This window comes from Rhamphochromis longiceps, linkage group LG4 (genome assembly GCF_057381845.1).
Source record: "Rhamphochromis longiceps isolate RC_006_pf linkage group LG4, R_longiceps_female_GT1.1, whole genome shotgun sequence".
Taxonomy (NCBI): domain Eukaryota; kingdom Metazoa; phylum Chordata; class Actinopteri; order Cichliformes; family Cichlidae; genus Rhamphochromis; species Rhamphochromis longiceps.
In genome coordinates this window covers 31851536-31872551 of record NC_140560.1, presented here as the reverse complement: position 1 = coordinate 31872551, position 21016 = coordinate 31851536, and the positions used below count along the sequence as shown (strand labels likewise).

Below are 21016 nucleotides of genomic sequence, written 5' to 3'. Positions count from 1 at the left end.
AAACCAAATCCCAGTTTTTAAGAGCTTGGCTGACTGCCGACTAACTGCAACACCACAGCAGCAACCACCTCGTCAATCTATGTGACATAGTGCAGCATAATATACAGAGCAGAGAGTTTCTAGGTAAAGTGCATCTGCATCTACCTCCAAGAATAGTCCCATCAACACCGAGATTCATATAGCAGTTAAATTGTATCTCACAGCCTTCTGCAGCTGTAATATTATTCAGCTTAAATTATGACAGTGGTTATCTTTGCAAAAGCAATACTTTTAATTAAATGTTTAATTATGCATATAATTTCTTAACAAACAAACAGAGGCTAGATCACTGTTATTATTGACTTTGGTCGATGTGTGATATAAAAACAAAATCAAGAATACAAAAATAAAACACCTTGGGTGTTTTATATTTGTTTTATTTCCTCATTATAAGGCCACGCTGATGTATCTGTTGTAAATTACTCATTCTCATGCCTCAGTGGCAACAACAGCGATGACTGGAGGCAACGTGTTTTTTAGGTCGGCTGTTTGTCTGTGCCTTCCTGTTGAACATGATTTCTTAGGAATGCCTTGAGGGAAGTTCTTGGTTGAGATTATTAAAGTGCGGAGCTATTCTTTCTCAACACCAGAGGTTGCACATTTGACAAATGCGTGAAAATAAAACAGAGATTACCACAAACCTTTTTTTCTTTTTACAATAAAGAAAATAAAGCATTACATGTGACATGTAAGTACCTAAGAAGGGGCGAGAATATGTAAGTTACTAATGGATGCAGCTAGGTCCCAAAGACTGAAGTCCTCTTGAACAAAAACAGCTACTTATTGTTAATCGACTACAACCTACAGTCGTTTAATATAACCCACATTTTTTTAATTCCACTGTGCAAAAAACACCTGGTTTAAAATAATATTTAACAGTTTCTGGACTGGACAACGTGAGCTTTTAGTGGGAGTTTAGTGCAAGCTGCATGCAGCCATAATATTCTTGTAGCTCTATATTCCAAGTTGGTAATTCTTTGTTTTGGTTACATATATTTATAATTTTACAACAAAATCTACAGTTACACTGACTCACATATGTGAATGATGAAAACCAAGTGCAAGGCTCTTTAAATTAATTTATTTCTGCTGGATGTGTGCACACAGTCTTTTTCTTTACAAAAACACACACTTATAAAACAGTCCATTCTCTCAGAAGCACAAAGATAAATATATATAATTTATACAGAATCCTTAAAAAAATGTTTACAAATGATTTTTGGCACATCGAAAAAAAGCAGACAGGCTTCTTTTTTTTGCCAGCTTAGCACAATGTTTCCTATTCATCAAACAGACTATTAAACAGGCACATTTTGCAAGTGTAGCTTCAACAGATACAGACTGCTACAACATAAATCCCTTTAAATACTCCCAAACAGGGATCCAGCCCCTTTAGTCATTCACGATTTGCTTAATACAAAAAAAAAAAAAATCACATCCTTTTAGGAAAAATAGCAGGTACCCCATAAGAACCCACATTCAATTTACCTCTGATTTATATAAAAACTAATAGTAAACTTATTATATACTTTAGTGCAATTAGCAAAATAAGATGCTTCATTTTTAAAATTCTTTTTGAATTCATCAAAGCATAAAATAAGGATTAAAAGTCAGCTCTGTTGTTAAAAAAAACTGTTATTATACTATATATGAATGTAAGGAGCAACAGCGACATCCACTGGTTGTAACCATTAAGAGCAGACATGATGCACACAAATGAATCTCTTTGGTAATTTTCAAGATTTTTTTTTTAAATGTCATTTGTGATTCATCATTAATGCAGATAAGCTCAGAGGGTAAAGTATCTTTATAAATAACTCTTCTCAGGATATGTATCTGTAGTCCCAGAGTTTCAAACCAGTTACTTCTTTTTGATCCCGTCTTCCTCGCTCATTTGTAGGTTTTAGTGTTTTCGTTTCAGTTTTTCTTCTCGTCTCCAGGTAAGAAGTAAGGATTTTCATGGCCTTGAACCAGATACGAGTAACGAGATGTATTTTTACCTTTGAAGGTCATCATTTCTTCTGGGTTGAGATCGTACGATCCCGTCTGAAAAGTCAGTAGAAGGAGTGAGTGTGACACTTTCATAAAGAAGCAGGGACTTCATAGGTTCACACACTTTTAAACCCACAAAACTCAAGACCCACACACAAAGGTAACCCCAGTCACCAGTGTAGACTGAAAAATTATTTATCACTACTCCCAAAAATATTGTCAGATGAATTTCTTTGAACATGCTGGATTTAGTGTGAAGATGAAAGCGCACTGCTGAGAAATCCCCGTTAAAGCTCCCCATCACCCAGAAAACCCATCACCTTCTCACTCTGGCATCTCTAAGTTATCAGCAGGGGTGTATCAAGGCAAATCAAGAATCTAAAAGCAAAGCCATGCCTTACCTTTTTCCATCCTTTCTGCTTCCGCTGAAACCCCTAAAGCAACATACTGGGAGTCAGGCAAAGCAGGGAGCGTGGCAGGGGGCTACATGCTAGCACTTTATTTACGATCACAGGAGTTAAAATGCATCATCAAAGCATCTGATTTATCTGGGTAGTGATGCAAGAAGGTTATGTGCCCAGTTATTAATTTGCAGGTCAAAAACAAAGGTCTAGTCTAGCTAAATCTGCCAGAAAGCAAGCTCTACCCACACATAGTTGCAGCTGTAGGTTGAGAGCTAGCGATCGTTGCCTACTAATCAATAGATTGGTGGGTCAGTTCCTGGTTTTTCCCAGTCTGTGTGTTGAAGTATCTTTGGACAAGTTACTGAAGTTGTCCCCAGTACATCCATGTGAGTGTGTAAATATTTTAAGTTCTTAAGCATAGAAAAAAGCACTTGTTTAAATGTATTTATGTGCATGAGGCTTATAGTAAAAACTTTTTTTATATAAGTACTGTTTCATGTTCCATCTCCATGCAATTTGTTTTGTTTTCAACCTGCAAATCCTTGTTTACTGAGTGGGTTAATAAGCAGATGCAATCTAGATGTGAGATAATGAAGCAACTGAATGAACAAACATTTGATTTAGTTAGTAAGCAACAATATGCAGGACTTTCAGACTGAGGATTAGCAGTAAATAACTGAGACAGCAGAAAAACAGCTGCGGTAACTCACCATTCCGTTGCTTTGATGCCTTTTGTCCACCAGGACATTACTGCTGCCCCCTTCTGTCATCTCTATAGGAGGAGCTCCATCCCATTTACTGTTGGCACGGGGGATGGGCATGATGCCAGTAGGCCAGGGCTGGTTTAAGTCTTCTGTTGAGTAAGGGCTGCTGCTAATGTCTTGCTTTCTATTTGAGCACAGCCTCCTGACATACAGAAAATAGAACAACAGTCACATTTTATGTTCTATTTTATATCTTGCTTTATTTTTTAAATTCAAGCAGTGAACTCCCACAGCAACAATCGTTTATTATTAACTGCAGCTGAGCAATTTTGTTACTCGTGCTTGCTAATGCTATAGTTGCCGCATATACACAAAGTCTTGAGGTTTTTTAAAATCTTAAAATTTGTGTCAGTTTTTAAAAATTATTCCGTCTGCTGGTCCAACAGTTTTGGATTCAGTTCTGCAGACACACTAAGTCTTTAGTTAAGTATAGTTTTTCATAGAGAAAAATTAACATGATTGAGGCTTTTGTTTTTCACAGGAGTGCAGAATATAATCACAACTTTGGCCCAGAGTCCTAAAGATTTTTAATAGCCATTTTATTTATTATTCTGGGCAAATGACAACTTGCCCATTTCCAGCCAATCTAGTCCAAGCTACAAACGACCATTTGCACAGATAACTGGAGCTGTAAGATGCAGAGCGACTTCATTATCTTTCAGTGTGAATCACAGGCAATCAGTACATATGAGCAATGTTTGGGGGGGGGGTATAAGTGATCTATAATATTCTTACCAGCAGCAGTATATGAGCAAAGCCAGGATAAGAATGAGTAGAATTCCTCCTAGTACGCAGGAAATGATCACCACTGCCAGCAGGGCCGCTGTGAAGACATAATTAAAAACATTGTGCTGTCAGATGGACCCAAGAACACCTTCATCAACACTATTCATCATTTTGTACTTATTGAAACTCATTTTAAACTGGATGTATTCTACTTTCATCTTACAAAACCATTCATCAATTTGACTACTGTGTAACTTTCAGATCACCAAACGAATCGTAATATTAGCTAATCATAACCCGAGAAAATTCAAAGTGCAGTTTTAAAAGATTATTTTATTTATTAAGGGAAAAGGACTAACCAAACGTACTGTACCTAGCCCTACATAAAGAAAACAACAGCTAATAATTGGTAGTAACACCACTGGGAGCAAGTGCTTCAATCAAGCATTTGCAGAAACAGACAATGAGTCTTTTACTTCACTGTGGAGAAATGTTGGCTCACTCTTCTTTGCAGAATTGTTTTTATTCAGCCACATTGGAGGTTTTTCCAGCCAGTTTAATTCACGCCATGGACCTGAATTTGACTAGGACAATAGCTCTAGTAACCTTCTGAAAGGTTAAACTTTTGTCTCATCAGTCCAAAGAATATTTTCCCAAAAGTCTTGGGGAACACAAAGATTTGATATGGCAAATGAAATCACCTTTTAAAAACAGCATTTTGTATTTACTCTGGTGATATTTGTCCAATATTACAATCAGTTTGATGAGTTGAAACATGTGTGACAACGATGTAAAAAAAAAAAAAAAAAAAAAGAAATCAGGAAGCGGGTAAATACTTTTTGACAGCCCTTTATTTTAATCCCTTATGTATAACCTTTGGCTGTCTAACATATTTAGAGCCACTTAGTTATTCAACTAAACAGTAGAACTTTTAACATATCCCTGTGGCTACTTCAGAAGTATTCCCTTAGGTATTAATATATCCTAGTTAGAAATCTCAGATATATATTTAAATAATCTACTGATCGGAAGGTTGGTAGTTCGATCCCTGGCTCCCACTAGTCTGCATTCCAAATATCCTTGGGCAAGATACTAACCCCAAGATGCTCTCCAATGCATCCATCAGAGTATGAATGTGTGTGAATGGTAGTTAGAAAGCACTAACTAAGCACTAAAACAAACATAGAAGACAGTGCTTGTGTGAATGGGTGAATGTGGCATGTTGTATAGAGCTCTTTGAGTACTCTGGGAAAGCAGAAAATCGCTATATAGGAACCAGTCCATATACTGTGCAGTCTATATGAGTTCTGCTTCTTTAGCATTTCCCCTTTGTAATACTGATGTTATACTCACAGTCATTGCAGTTGAATCCAGCATACCCAAAGGGACATCTGAAAGAAAGCACAGTGACATTCACATTTCAGAACTCCCCAGAACCATAATGGAGTTCAACAATAAATCCACATATTTTAATACTGTGCTCCAGTGGGAAGACGTGCAAAACCAGAAGACAGAATTTTAAAAAATGTGTGTACTTACGCTTCACACACTTCTCCCACTGGCCTCTGTCCGCTTGGACACGCTGCAAAAAGAAATAGCAATTGTAACTTAGAGATAATGCTTTGACCAATGAATGTTTCAGATTCACTGGACAGAAACATTTAGCGCTCATGATGGCACATCCAAAAATAGGAGCACTCTGGGAGTCTCTTCACTTAAAGGCTTGCTATTAAACAGTTTACGAGTTGTATGCTGGATTTGTTTGAGGCCTACGGTCTTATTCTTTAACAGTATTTCCTATAGCCGATCTCCTTGGTCACAACCCTACACACAGAGGCAAAGCTGCAATTCTTCCACATGTTTCCAGGGAAACATCCCCATTAAAAAGAAATGAATTAGAGAGATAAATGAAGGAAGTGTCAGGGGTCGGCATGGAGAAAAGGCTATAGCTCTTGACCTTGTACGTGAGTCTCACTCCCTGTTGATTCTTCTTCTCATTCCCACACAGAATTTTTTTTGCAAGGATAAGAAGGTTTTGTTACAGTTCTCGTGACTGTAGACGAGCTCGGGAAATTTCGCTTGAGCTTGGTCTTAAAAGCTGCAGGTGGTCAGCTTTAGTGGTCCATGCATGAGCCTTTAATGTATAATACTATTGCAGCAGGATGTTGTGAAGGCAAAAAAACCCATTAAAGACTTGATGTAAATACTAGAGCATGTGGTAGTTTCCTCATTTAAATCCAACACAGGTCTGGATTACGGAAAAAGTAATAATCCGAAATAGTCACTTTTACCTTTGCAACTAGTGTTTGAGTACACATTGGAGATGTAGCCATCTTTACAGGCACAAGCAGCCTGGCCATTTGTATTTGTGCATACTGTAGTGGAGACTTCACAAGGTAATGGGCTCAGCTCACACAGGTTTATACCTAAGAAGGGGCGAGAACAGAACAGGCTATGTAAATCAAAGATACGTTATTAACTGATCACTTGACTTGTATAGAATGTAGTCAGCATTTACTTGTATATGTAGCTTGACCCAGAAGTCCAGTGGAAGTTTTTATAGCTTCATTTATGGCGTTATTAACGGTAGTTTGATTTTCAGTGGTGTCACTAAACACATTATTTACAGTTGCTTGCACGCTACCTGGTCTGGAGATTTATAGAAAACAACCAACAGAGGTTAGACACCTTTTTTAACATGTGGCATCGCATCTTTGTATAACAGGAAAGTGAAACATGTACTCACTCAAGTTGCACAACATCAGACCGGATATACCCTGGCTGTTTCTTGAGGATATCGCTAAGCTGTGAAACAGAATAAACACAGTTTATTGATTAAGTTGACAAATTCTAGAGCTACCCAACATGTTTCTGTCTTCATAACCTACTGTTGCTGAAATTTCAGCAGCCGTCATCTGGAATATCTTTGAAGACCTGTTGAACATTTCATTTTGAAATGTTAAGGTGGTAAGATGAAGCCTCCCTGGGAACACACGGGCTGCGTGATGAAGAGGAAAAGAGAATATAAGGCGACAAATTCACTATTAACACCCAATTACACTTTCATTTACGCATTAGACTTTTTGTCTGAACAGACATAAAATGTTTTAATTTTTTTTTACCAGGTACACAATGTCCATTCAGCAGGTAGGTACCAGTGAGACACTGGCAAGTGCCATTAAGACAGACGCTTTCAAGTGGACATGGGACAGCTGGACACACTGGCAAGCAAGAAAAGAAAATGTATCCCATAAACAAATGTTATTTCTGTTTTGTTAATTACAAAATACCCTTTTTGGCCACATGGAGTGAGCACAAAAAGAAGTTATATACAGCTTTTATATAACATTTTTTTGCAAGCTAACAGTTGCTTCTTTATATCTCCAGGATATGTGGGAACATTATTATTCATGTCAAGGTGCATGTCTGATTTCATAATGTGTATTCTAGTCTATAGAAAAGCAATTTAAAGGTACAAACCTATGACTGGACTCTGCGTAGTGGTGGGTGGAGCTGGAGTGGTTTGGTTGCTGGTAGTGATCTGTGTTGGTTGCAGGGTGGTGGTTGTGATGTTAGAGACGGTGGTTGGAATGGCAGTTGTAATGCCACTAGCTTCAGTTGAAAGAGTTGTAGTTGCGGTTACTGCAGTGTGATTTGTCACTATATCATCAAAAGAAGAGAAACAATCAGATCAGAAATAGAGATAGAAAATACATGGATATGGGTATTAAAGTATGGTACTGTGTGAATATGCATATTTAATAAACACAATACCTTACTTTAACCTATATCCTAGTATGCACTCTCATGAAATACTGGATGGATTGTCATGAATTTCCTTCTCACCTCCATGATATAGTATATTATTTACAAGAACACATCAACATGTATCATGCTGTTAGTATTACCTCCTGAGCTTGCTGTTGAGGGACTAAGGGTGGTGGCATTTCCACTGGGGGGTACGGTGCTATTGCCTGGGGAGGTGCTTGGAGGGAAAGAGCTGGAGTTGGAGATGGTGGTGGGTGAAGAGGGTGAGGTTCCAGCTGTGAGTGTTGTGTTTATGGCAGCAGTTGAGGACAAGGGTGCGGTAGTAGATGCAGCAGTCTCAGGAGAGGTGTTAGTAGTGTTTGGTTGAGTAGTTGGAGTTAACACAGCTGTAGAGCTTACTGGGGTGAGTGTTGTTGTAATTGCTGTGCTGTTGCTGGTTTCTTCAGTAGTTGAAGTTGTGATGTTGCTTAGTGGTGTAGTTGCTGTAATAAAAGTTGTGTTGTTGCTTGTGGGTGTGACTGGAGTAATGTTAGTTGAATGGTTGCTTGTGGGAGATGTAACCATAGCCGTGCTGTTGCTTGTGTGTGTAAATGGTGTACTGGCAGTGGTGTCGTTGTTAGTCTGGGTGACTGGTGTACTTGCAGTTATGTTGATGGTTGTGTTTGTGACTGGCATAACTGTAGTTGTGTCATTACTGGTGTTGGTCATTGGTGTGCTAACAGTGGTGTCATTGTTAGTCTGGGTCACAGGTGTACTTGCAATTGTGTGAGAGGTTGAGTTTGTCACTGGTGCACTTGTAGATGTGTTATTGCTGGTGTTTGTAATTGGTGTACTGGCAGTGGTGTTGTTAGTCTGGGTGACTGGTGTACTTGCAATTGTGTGGGTAGTTGAGTTTGTGATTGGCGTAACTGTAGTTGTGTCATTGCTGGTGTTTGTAATTGGTGTGCTAACAGTGGTGTCATTGTTAGTCTGGGTGACTGGTGTACTTGCAATTGTGTGGGTAGTTGTGTTTGTGACTGGCATAACTGTAGTTGTGTCATTGCTGGTGTTGGTCACTGGTGTGCTAACAGTGGTGTCGTTGCTAGTCTGGGTCACAGGCGTACTTGCAATTGTGTGAGAGGTTGAGTTTGTCACTGTTGTGCTCGCAGATGTGTCATTGTTGGTGTACGGTGTACTACGAGTTGTGTAGGTGGTTGAATATGTCATCATTGTGCCGTTCCCAGTGTCTGTAACTGCTGTGCTACTAGTGGTGTCATTGTTAGTCTGTGTGATTGATGTACTTCCAGTTGTGCCATTGGTGGAGTGTGGTGTACTTAGAGATATGTTGGTAGTTGTGTGTGGGATCAATGTACTTGTGCTCATTGTTTGATTCGTGGCTGGAACAGGAACCGTGGTTGTATTTGCAGTCTCGCTATCGCTGGTAGGATTGCTCGTCCCTGGCCTTGCAGTCGACATGCTTGCGTCAGTGGTTGGAGGTGATGGAGAGGGAGCTGGGCTGCCAGTGGTCACAGTACCGTTCTCAGTAACCGTAGTATTAGTAGTGATCATGGACTGAGTGCTCAGATTAATTGTCTCTGCATTGGTCAGAGTTGTGTGCACAGTTGTGAATTCTCGAGTAGTACTTTCTGTTGCTCTAGTCACTTCTGAAGCAGTTGTCAAGCCGCCGTCTGTGAGGGCACTGCTTGGATTTGATTCAGTTGTTTCTCCTAGAATGAACACAAAAGTACAAAAATAATCAGATTTTTACCTTCTCTTCAAGTCCAAAGCTTGCCACAGTAAAATGATTTTTTTTAAAAAGGGCATGTATAGGACAGATATATATATACTGCCTCAACTATTCTTTAGTGGGAAATCTACGTCATAACTTACAATGCAACCGAAAAGCCTTCTTAAATCTGCCATAACCTTCCACGTAACCTGAAGTGCCCCTCCCAAGAAATGTAACTACATGTTGGACCGATGAAGTCCGCACTGACTGAATGGCGTGGAAGGTTGTGGTGTAAGCTTAAGAGGGGTTATCGGTTATGCCCCAAGTTACGACATAGATTCAGGTATAATTCAGGCATAAGTGTTTAGTCCAGATTTTAATGCTAAACATCCAATGTCTAAAAGAAAAGACACTCTCCTATTTAAATCAATCCCACCTGTAGTGGAGCGGGTAGTTGTTTACTCGTGGACTGAATTAAATTGACATTGAAAATGTTATCAATGCTTTTCAAGTCCAGATGCCCTTTACTCTAGATTAAAAATGAAAGGACTTCTGCTGCTGTGGCATCTAGGCAAGTATGCTGAAAACACCAAATTGCATCACCTTTCAGTAAAATAGTTGATGAGGTTTTAAAACAAAAATGTGTTACTTATGTACAATTTTATCAACAATATATAAATGAATGTTCAAGAGTATTCAGTCACAAATAAAATTTGACGTTGTGTTTTTGTCCAACAGGTATGTCTACTGACTAAAGTGTGTGTGTTTTTTCTTTCTAGCATTTCTTGGGGGACATGTCCTTCTTTACGTCGTAAATACTCCACTTCTTTCACCAGCTAGTTGCTGCTCCAATAGCACATCATCTACCTCCATCTCAACCAAACCCCATCCCTAGCATCCTCTTCTGTCATACCAGCCTTCTGCTTGTCCTTCTTCACTACATCCATAAATCTCATCTGTTGTCTTCCTCTTTTCCTCCTGCCTGGTAGCTCCATGCTAAACATCTTTACAACATATCCACTACCCCTCCTCTGCATATGTCAAAACAGGGTGAACAGGGTGAACAGGGTGATCCGAAGGGCCAGCTCTGTTCTAGGATGCCCTCTGGACCCAGTGGAGGTGGTGAGTGACAGGAGAACGGCGGCTAAGCTGTCATCCCTGATGGACAACATCTCCCACCCCATGCAGCAGACTGTGACAGCACTGAGCAGCTCCTTCAGTGGGAGACTGCGGCACCCACGGTGTGGGACGGAGAGATTTCGCAGGTCTTTCCTCCCCACTGCTGTCAGACTCCATAATAAAGACTTTAACTGATCAAGCACACACATCCATACATATGCAATAATACTAAGTGCAATAATCCTTTCTGTCATCGTTGTATTTTTACTCAGTTGTATATAGTATTTGTATTTGTATTCTATTCTTATCTTATTGTATATTTATTTTATTTTATTCTACTGTATATAGTATTTTATTTTATTCTATTCTGTACAGTTGTGTACTGTATTTATTCTTATTGTATTCTAATTTTTGCCTCATAACTTTTGCACTGTCCACTTCCTGCTGTGACAAAACAAATTTCCCACGTGTGGGACTAATAAAGGTTATCTTATCTTATCTTAAAACCATCTCAGACTTGTACAGAGATCCTTTTTTAACTGAAATTTGCAGAATTATCCTGCTGAAAATCACACAATGAGAGCCAACCTAAACAGTAAAGTCGACAGGACTGTCCACCACAGCAACAGTTGACCCTGTTACTTTGATGGACAAGGACTTTAAGCTGTAATCACACGAGGTCATGACTTAAATAAAAATCTAAAACACAGCACATAGAACAGTTGAAAAAAATACTGAATTTGTTGATAAGAACTACCGTAAACAAGCTGCCTTCTGTTTGTTCACTGTGCTGTTCTGACGCCTGTTCTTATTTAGCCTGTTCCCATTCTTTAGGAACAGTACAAACAGTAGGCGGTCTTTGATAATGAGTGATTACATTCAAAGCATGTTTTTTCAGCAGCCAGAGAGGATAGATATTCTACTGCCAGGAGTCAGATGGGTGGACGCCTTACACAAATAGTTTTCTCCAGTGGTGAAAAAATCAAGACTAATATCAGATCCTGAGCTTGATTTGATTACACTGTGTGCACAAGGCCAGTGTGTGACCTAATGTCTTTATCACTTAGTAACCGAGGCTCATTTAAAGATGAAAAACCAGAGGCTCCAACATGACACACCCTGTGATGCATTCAGTGAGCACACACCTATACCCAACCTCAAAAGTCATGTACTGGAAGACAAAAATAAGACATTGAGCAGTTAAATAGATAAAGAAGTAACAAATTATAATTGAAATTCAACTGTCACAGTTGACGTTTTCAGTGATCATAAATTAAAGGAGTGGCAGAACTAGATATTGATATATGAGGCAACAGAGCATGAAATCATTGCTACGAAATGCATATCAGTTCCTGGATATTCAAGATCATGGCTTAAATACATCTTATTAATCTTACTGGATAACCAGAGATTTAGATTAATGGAAAAACCCTCTTAAATCAGATCCAGCCAGTCACGCAGTGACGTTACATTCTCAGTGAAATTTTAATAAGATATAATGCAGACGTGTTTCCAAGAACAACTAAAGATGAAGGTTCAATTTGTACCTTTTTACATCATTCCTGCATATCTTCAACTCTCTACAATCTCACATCAAATTTATGTCAAAAATATTTATTAATAATATTTATTATCAAAAGTACGTAAAGTTTTTAATCATTTTTTTAAAAACTGTTTTGCTTTAACTGAAACTAAACAGCCAGTTTCAGCTAAGCACACCATCCTGTCAGGTGTGTGACTCCACTACAGCCGAGTTAATGTCACTGCCAGCAGCAGGTGCATTTCCGTGCTGATTTGAGGCACTGCAAATTCTGAACATTTTAGTAGCACTGCCAATTTAGTACACAGCATTATTCTACAATTGCAATTAATCTTGTTGACCCCATAGAAGTAGCAAAAAAATAATAATAATAATAGTAGCACTTATTCTAAGTATAAGGAGTCATAGTAAACTTTGTCAAAGAGCCTTATCGTTTGTTATCAGTATTTCTATATACTGGTCAGATTGGAAAGTTTACAGGCAGTCTCCATGAGTTGCAGTAGTTTTTAAGTATCGCCTTGGTAAATATGTATCAATGTCATTTAAAATAAGGAACTAAAGTCAGTGCGCCCCAGGGCAGCTGTGGCTACAATGTAGCTTGCCATTGCCAGTGTGTGAATGTGTGTGTGAATGGGTGAATGACTGAATGTAGTGTAAAGCGCTTTGGGGTCCCTAGGGACTGAGTAAAGCGCTATACAAATGCAGGCCATTTACCATTTACCATTCCTAACATTAGCTACAGTTGTGCTCAGAGCTAATTGGCAAGCAAATGTATGCTAACCCAATGCTGTCAAATAAGTTTCCAAATTTGGAGATATGGAGAGATAATAGTACCCACCGCAGTATTCCAACCGCAGCGTCACGTCATCCAATCTTTAAAATCATTTTTAACAGATGTGAAATCTCTTGGCCTTACACTGCCGCCAGAAAGAAAGCATTATAAAGTACAATATGTATTTTATTTTGTTTATTTTAGCTGTATCTGATGTGTCAATAGTCATCAATTGGGAAGTGGTTTTTCTTTTTACTGTCAAAGTAATGGTGAGTGTTAGTCACAGACTGTATATTAAACCACCATGACATCACCCATTTGTTCCTCAGCTCTGACTTTTGAAACATCGACTTTAGCATTTTGGTCACTGCCAATAATGCTCGAGTAGTCTTGTTGGAGAGATGGATGAATTAAAAAAAAATGCACCGCTTCCTTTTACGATGCAAAAAATCAACTATAGACACAAAAACAGTTTTTTTAGTCTGTCAATTTTAGGATGGAGTTGGACATTTGGAGTTTTAACATCAAAGTCCAAATCAATTGACTGCCTCTCTGTCAAATTTGTCTCTTCCTTTTTCACACCCAGAGGCCTGTTGCTAGTTAACAGTACTTAACTATCAATGATTAATGGTTATTCATTTTAAGGTCACTGGGGTCAGGTTTCTGGCATTGTTGTAACAAAGCTGTAATATTTTGATTGGGTTAATACAAAATCTTACAAATCAAATCACAACTTATATCTAATCTTAATTTAAATCACCGAATACTGACACCATGAGCTGCAGAGGAGAAGGATATATACATATAAATGCAATGTAACCACTGCACTTGAATGGGAAGTATGTTCACATGCAATGCCATAATCACATAAACAAACCAAGAGGTTCCTTACTGCATGTTATTTAATAACTATCTGCCACTTTGGCCACGCAAAACTGGAAAAACAACTCAGGCAGTGAAAGACATCTGGCTTCGTCTGCGGACATATTGTTTACAAACACTGATGTGGCAATAACTAAATGAAATGCAGATTTAATTACCAAGACATGAAAGCACTTTGTCCGTTTGAGGATTAGTTATAGATAAATGTCTTGGCAGCAGTAAAAAGTAATTGAATTTAGCGGTGTACTTTAACAGCCATTTAAAGTAGGGTTATACTGATTGTGAAATTCTGGGTCGATATTTAAGTTTAACATAATGATTTGGCAAACAGCAGATACCAACGCAAATGTTTGATTTATTGTTTATTTTCTGTTATTCATTCTCGCTTTTATGACAAGGAAACAAAAGAAATATCTTGCTTTCAGAAGCAATAGTCGTGATTTGTCAGAGCTCTGTCTCATCTTATCTCTTGCTTACAGCTTAATACTTGGAAAGAAACTGGAACCAAAATGCAGGGACGGTAATATCTAAAAGCGTTGCTGATACATTCAGTGTTCGGATATTTATCTGAATGAAGATTAGTGCATGCTACGGTCACATCATAAAAACAATAGTTTGTTTATGGACAGAGGGAAGTAACAGACAATAGGGTGTCACGGATATGAATGCATATGTCATGAGAAACACAAATATGATGGTTCTCTTTTTGTCCTCATTTTCATATTATTGTTTGTTTATTGCCGCTTCTCCAATTCCATTCACATGGAAACATTGTCTGAAAAAGTCCGTACAGAACAGAACACTTCGATGACGTCCTGGCTGAAGACTGATGGCACAATAGCAACAAATTGTGCCCGCCTGACCACAGACCACATCATTTCCAAACTACGTGTAGTAAGGCCCAGCCTAAGGCCTTTATTTTTCAGTTGGCAAGTTGCCATAATGGAAAAGGTTACCAAAAACCCAAGACCCAGTCCAAACAGACAATCAGTGAGTAGTATTGTTGAAAGAAGAGTGTTGCAAGCCTAACAGGCAGCCTTGTCTCTAAGGATTTAGCCTACAGCCGGGTAATCCCCTGCAAATATAAAAGAGATGACTGGGACAGGCAGGGTGACAAGTGGGGTTAAGGTCGACCTGTGAACACACACTCGGGAGGATATGGATAAGAAGGTCCGGCTTTGCTCCGATTCCAATAAGGATGTTTAATAAACTATCGCTAAAAGCTCCTGTGACTGTCCACCTTTATCTTTCCCTTTATTTTCTCAATGCTAACATCAAACAAGCACAATGGGGAAGTTTATCTGTAGTCAAGGAGATGTTTGTTTCTAGCTGCTGAAGCTTCGCCAGACTTCAATTTACTCACAGAAATAGAAAGAGACAGAACAAGACTTTGGCACTGATGCTCATGTTTCAGTTCAGGGCTTTAGTGACGCAGTAGAATTTCTATAAAGTACCTGCTCATGAACAGACCGTTAGATCCTGTTCCCTAAACACACATCCTTAACTTCCTCTCAATGCTGCCACTCCCAGATAATACATGGTCGTCATTGCCGATAACACTGGGCGAGGGCCAGTGGAATCTAGAAGGAACAGTACAGCGCTGCAGACAAAGAATCTCCTCTCTTCTGTGTTGCTATGAAACTGTTCGTTCAGTTCATTAGTGCAAACTGCAGTCTTGAAATAATTGTCTATTACGTCCAGCAGCACAGAGCTGGACCAGCTGATCAAAGACTGCACACAGAGCAGGAGATGAACTGACAGGTTGTGACCCAATAGCCAGGAAGAGCCCGAAGCCAGAAGCCAGGATCTCATTAAGGAGAAAGAAGAGTCTGGCCAATAGTGTGTGCAGTGGTCGTGCGCCTAAAATCATCTAAAATGACATCTGAAACATGCTGTTCCAAGGCAAAAATGCTACAGGCATACTGGACCATGGCTCGCAGCTAATTACTGCGCACACTTTGTAGGTTAATGGGAGCTGTTTTATGACCTCCTGGTATTTAAAAGCTGTTTTAAATGTCATGGAGCACTGACAGATACACACACAGGTCAGTTTCTTGCTGTATCCACAGAGGGGTAAAACCAGGACTGAGGGAGGCCACATCAAAGCTACACAGCTGATGCCACTTGAGCAGGAGCGTCCTTACAGGACACAGAGAGACTTTTAATATTCATTAACCAACAGTCAGTCATGCAGCTAACTGTCTCATGTTAACAGTTCTGATAAGAGGATGCACACAGATGCCTCAGAAGCTGGATAGAGTAGTTAATCATATGATTAACTACAGTCTACAGTATATAGACAGAACTGATAAGAGTAGCAAATATTAAATTAACAGACAACTTTTTGTTAGTAGCAACAAACAATTTGCATTTACAGCTTTTTAACTACTGCAAGTATTTTTTTTTCCAAGTTATATAATAAATCCAGTCTATCAGCACCCAGGATTACTGCACTTTTTCGTCAATACCTTAAAACCAGAATTTATTGGTTCAGATAGAAAACTGCAGTAATTCAAGCTTGGTGTACCTAATATTTATGCAACTGATAGCCTAAATCATAGAAGGGCATGATGCTGAATCACTTTGACGCATTACTGTAATGAAAGCAAAAGTGCCCCCAAATGCAAAAGTTGAAAAAAAAAATTATTCTTAAATTTAATTTGATTGTGATCATTAATCACACAGGCCTAGAGGTCAGTTGTTGAGCCCCCGACAACCACACGTCTCTAAGAAAACATGTCGATTCCCAGACAGCTTAAATTAGCGATTGGTTGTTGTTGCTGTCACTTGATATAAAATCTGTTGCTATAGCTTCAATCACACAGGCTTGGGATGCTAAGGAAAAATGTAGATTCCCCACCTGGAGGCAGCATCATCTAACATCCGCTCACAGTCAAGAATATGCATTTTTCTTATTGGTTGGTTATCAGTAGGTTAATAAAGGTGCAAGGCTTTAATATTTTTAATTGTCTTATATATGAATATATTAAATATCTTTATATTTTGGATGTCTTGAATAAATGCTATCTAAAAGGCTAGCTATAATATAGCATTGTATATTATTGTATGTCATTATTGTTTGAAGTCCTTTCATTAAACTCTTAAATTCTTTATCACACATTTTATTTTTTATGATCCAAAAACAGGTTATAAAGTCTATTACTAAATCTTTACTTACTTACATCTGGATTATCATATGAACGTAATCTTGGTCAGAACGGTAGCTCTTCCTGCTGCTTGATGCCTGACACCCACATGTGCTGGCCATCATGCATAGAAACATATTTACTGCAGAGGTGGGAGTTAAATAAATGAATACATAAATACATGAACCTGACCTGATATCTAATCTGAGTTTCTATTCATTCCAGAAGATTATGTCATACTCTAGTCTTTTCTTTGGCCCCTTCCTTATCAGACAGACCAATTTGTGGTATCCACAGTGGGAGGAGCCAGACAGACATGAGTTCTCTATTCTCTGTATGTGAGCAAACAGGGCTCTTTTACTGCAACTTGGGAGTAACAGATGGCTCCCTGGAGCAAGAGCTCACTTGCAGGGCTTCTGCACATATCATATCCAATTAAAGCTCCGCCAGCACATGCTTTCCAATTACAGAGTGAGATTTACTGCCCTGAAGCAGGTCTAATCCATCTGGATACAGCAGGGACACTGTGACAGAGGAGGGAAAGAAGGAGAAGAAACAGCAGCGAAAACATGATGAGAAGTGGATATAAAACCGGGTGCCAAGAGGTAGGATGGAGGGAAATGAGAAAGTGAAGCAGATAGTAGCACAGATAGGAATGTTTAATATGGCAGAACAATTACCATTATTCAGAAGCAAAGAATAACTTAGAGGCAATTGTGTTGTAGGACAAATGATTGTTGCAAAAGCAGGGTTAGTAATGTGTGAATCAAAAACTGTCCACAAGAGAAACTCAATAGAAAAATACTCCTTTTTTTTAACTTCCACATCTGTTCCTTAACTGCTGAGTCTGCCATGCTGACCTAATGATGACTGGCCTGAAAACACGACACGTGGAACAGACAAGACGCAGCACATGGCGTGAGAGGAAGCAGTAGCGGGAAGAGGAGAGACAGGCACTGAATGTGCTCTGCTGCTTTCATACAGGAGGCTCAAAAACATGAGGCAGCAGCTTCAGAGGAGGAGGAGCACAACCTTCAGGAGGTCTTTTCATCTGGACTCTTTACTGCCGCTTCACACTCGCTAAAGTGCGTCAGCTCCCCACAGTTTTCTCCCTGCCTGCTTAACTGCGTCGCTATAGAAGTAAACACATGACATGAAAAGAGAAACACGCAGCCTGCAGGCTTCAAGTGAGACTCCGGCACATGACAGCGACAATTACTCTCAGTCATCATACGAGGAGCTTAAAACACTTGAGAGGCAAGATAATAGAAAGAGCGACAGATTTATTTAACTGCAGTTAAGTTTAGTGACAAAGGCTCTAGTGAAGATTTTTCTCAGAATAACTTGAGCAGCTTCACTACAGTTTGGAGGGTGCACAGAGTAAACTTTGTGTGTGGAGTGTGTTGCGCTTCAGGGGGTCGCCTGGTGTTTGAACGATGCCTTCTCCCTGGCATGAGTCCACCCCCAGAGAGCTTTGAGTCACACTGAAGGAGTTGAGTCAGGTTCAAAACTATCTGGGGAAAATCCCCACCAATGAAAGTCTAGTTAAAAAACAAAAAGTTGAGTGTGCAGCACTTACTGGGGATAAGTCACGTGGTTTGATTATAGTATACCCAAGGAAAAAAGTTTATGCACTTTATTCAACCTTAATTTCCTAAATTGACTATTAAACAAACTCACAATAAATGGCCTTAAACTCTTTAGAAGGTGAGTTTGGTTACTGCACACGAAGACTGGATTTATTAACATTTGTACAACAAAGGCGAACACGAACACTGACCATGAGTCATTAATCATCAGTCTCAGTCATAATGGCCTGTTAATAGCTAAACATTTACAATTTTCCTGGCCACACAAGCGCTGGAAACCACATTACCCATCCAGAAAAATCAAAGTCTAACTAAATCATAGTAATGGCACTATTAAGGATTTAAACACAACACCAACGGCCCCACGAGCTTTCTGTGCTTAGAAAAATCAAACCATTAAATTAAACAAGAATGCCCAATTACATTCTTCTTGCCTCAATATAAGTAAAATATAACTCAATATAACTAAAAACTTATATAAATCACGTATTCTAATTGAAATTAAGTAATGAAGCTGTTTGCATTAACACTGTTGAAAAAACAATGTAACAACCTAATTAAGAAAGAGAAACATCCTTTTAAGTAGCAGCTACATTGTATACTCACTGTAACAGTATAAATATCCATCCACCCATTTTCTTCCACTTATCCACCGCAGTATGAATATGTTAAGGATTTACTTTAGTTTAAATCTAACATCTTGTATTTTAAATGACTGTCGTTTTGGGGAAGTTGGGATATTTGTATCTGTGTACATTTAAAAAAAAAGGATTCATCCATACTGTATGAATAATCCCTTTTATTGTCCTACAGGTCATGTAAATGTAATCATGGGACCAATAATGATAAATCCACTTTGCATTTTATAATAAAAATATCTAACTATAGATGCATACAGTGTGCACAGTAAAATGAGATTTCTTCTTGTTAGAAATAGGCGAAATATTCTGTAATGTATCAGCACTAAATTTAAAGAGGGGCTATATTTACTTTGACCCTAAAATAAATTCTAATATTGTTGCTGCTTGGCTTGTACGGATTAAAGTACAATTTGGAAGATTTTACCTTTACTGTGTGTTATTTTTAACTAAAAGTACTTACATTACATTTCGTTGATCACAATTTAAGGCTTCACGTGGAGATTTAATCCCAACTACAGAACAATAAACAGTAACTACACGGTGTCTAACGCCGTTGGAAGTAAACTTCACTCACCTTTGGCTGCAGAACCAAAGAGAAACACCGCAAACAGACAAATGAGAAACATCTTTAAGTTGTTCTGACAGTTTGTAAAGCCGCTCCTCAGAGAGGTGGTTAGCCGGTTATGAAGTTCGCGTCCGGCGGGTGTAACAGTGTATAACGGTTCACTTCAGGCGCTGTCTCCTCTGGTCTGCTACAGGTGGCTGGGGATCTCAGACTGGGAGCTGCAGACTTTGACAGGGTTAAAAGCTTTATCCCCTCCTCTGATTGGCTGCCTGTCCTGTCACTTATCATTACTGTACCGGAGCTGCAATGGCTCTGCCTCCACCCACGTACCAGACTTGTGTCAAGCCAGCCTCCAGTTTGTTTTACGTTCCCTGTGTATTCAAAGTATTACGGGAATGGATGTGGAAACCGGATTTCAAAATAAAAGCCAACTTCGAGTGAATTAACAGATATGTTAAGAACATAATAACATATAATTTAGGCTTTTTTTTTTTTTTTTTTACAAACTCTAATGTTAGATCTATATGACACAGCCTTGTACCCTAATTGTGCCCTGTCACTATCAAGGCCATCTTATTTTGGATTTCAAAGTAAAAGCCCTGTGAATCTTCATTTTTGAACTACTCTTTCAATGACTTAATAATGCTCTTAAAAGCAAAAGTCGTAATTCCACCTTAGATCAACAGTATACAGCCCCACAGTGATACCATATCAATATCAAGTCATTCTGATTATGCCTTCCAAAATAAAAGCCTTTTTAAATTGTCCATAATTGACCTAACTTTCAGTGATTTCAAAATGTTTTAAAATGGAAATTTCCTGTTTCCACAGGGTAATTCCACTCCAGATCAACAGTATACAACCTCACGATGTTACCATATCAATATCAAAACATTCTGATATTGCTTTAAAAAATAAAAGCATTTTCAAACTGCCCATATCTGAGTTGCTCCTGGAACAATTTCAAAATGCTCTAAAATGGCACATTCCTGTTTCCACAGGGTAATTCCACTTTAGATCAACAGTATACAGCCCCGAGTGTATATCCATCCACCCAACAGCATCTTTCAATTTAAGAGCATTTTGAAATCGTTAAATGAGTAGGTCGTCTACGGGCAATTTGAAAATACTTTTATTTTGGAAGGCAAAATCAGAGTGACTTGAAATTGAAGTAGTACCATGGTGTGGATGTACACTTTTGATCTAACATGGATTCATCCTGTGGAAAGAGCAAGTTTCATTTTTAGAGCGTTCTGAATTCTTTAAAAGAGTAGGTCGTATATCGGCAATTTGAAAAGTCTTTTATTTTGGAAGGCAACATCAGACTGATTTGATATTGATATGGTATCACTGTGGGGCTG

The 21016-nt window shown here is 38.8% G+C and overlaps 1 protein-coding gene across 2 annotated transcripts; it reads right to left on the bottom strand.

Moving 5' to 3' along the window:
- Positions 1 to 934: 934 nt before the first annotated feature.
- LOC146672061 (uncharacterized) lies at positions 935 to 19850 on the bottom strand. 2 transcript variants are annotated; one of them, XM_085404552.1, is made up of 14 exons: positions 19665 to 19850; positions 7834 to 9399; positions 7406 to 7585; positions 7048 to 7146; positions 6814 to 6923; positions 6672 to 6730; positions 6444 to 6574; positions 6217 to 6351; positions 5465 to 5507; positions 5279 to 5316; positions 3935 to 4022; positions 3146 to 3341; positions 2433 to 2465; positions 935 to 2085 (listed from the first exon to the last, which is right to left on the bottom strand). In XM_085404552.1, the coding sequence occupies exons 1-14, from the start codon at positions 19714 to 19716 to the stop codon at positions 1957 to 1959; spliced, it is 2859 nt and encodes a 952-aa protein (XP_085260678.1). In that variant the 5' UTR covers positions 19717 to 19850; the 3' UTR covers positions 935 to 1956. The 2 variants fall into 2 exon arrangements, with proteins under 2 accessions (XP_085260678.1, XP_085260680.1); XM_085404554.1 differs by lacking the exon at positions 2433 to 2465.
- Between the last annotated feature and the right edge of the window lie 1166 nt (positions 19851 to 21016).

Coding starts and splice junctions, on each gene's coding strand:
- LOC146672061 (XM_085404552.1), bottom strand. CDS start 19,716: ATGTTTCTCATTTGTCTGTTTGCGGTGTTTCTCTTTGGTTCTGCAGCC. Junction 7,147..7,405: donor TACGCAGAGTCCAGTCATAG/GTTTGTACCTTT, acceptor CTTGCTTGCCAG/TGTGTCCAGCTGTCCCATGT. Junction 4,023..5,278: donor TGGATTCAACTGCAATGACT/GTGAGTATAACA, acceptor ATGTCTTCACAG/CGGCCCTGCTGGCAGTGGTG.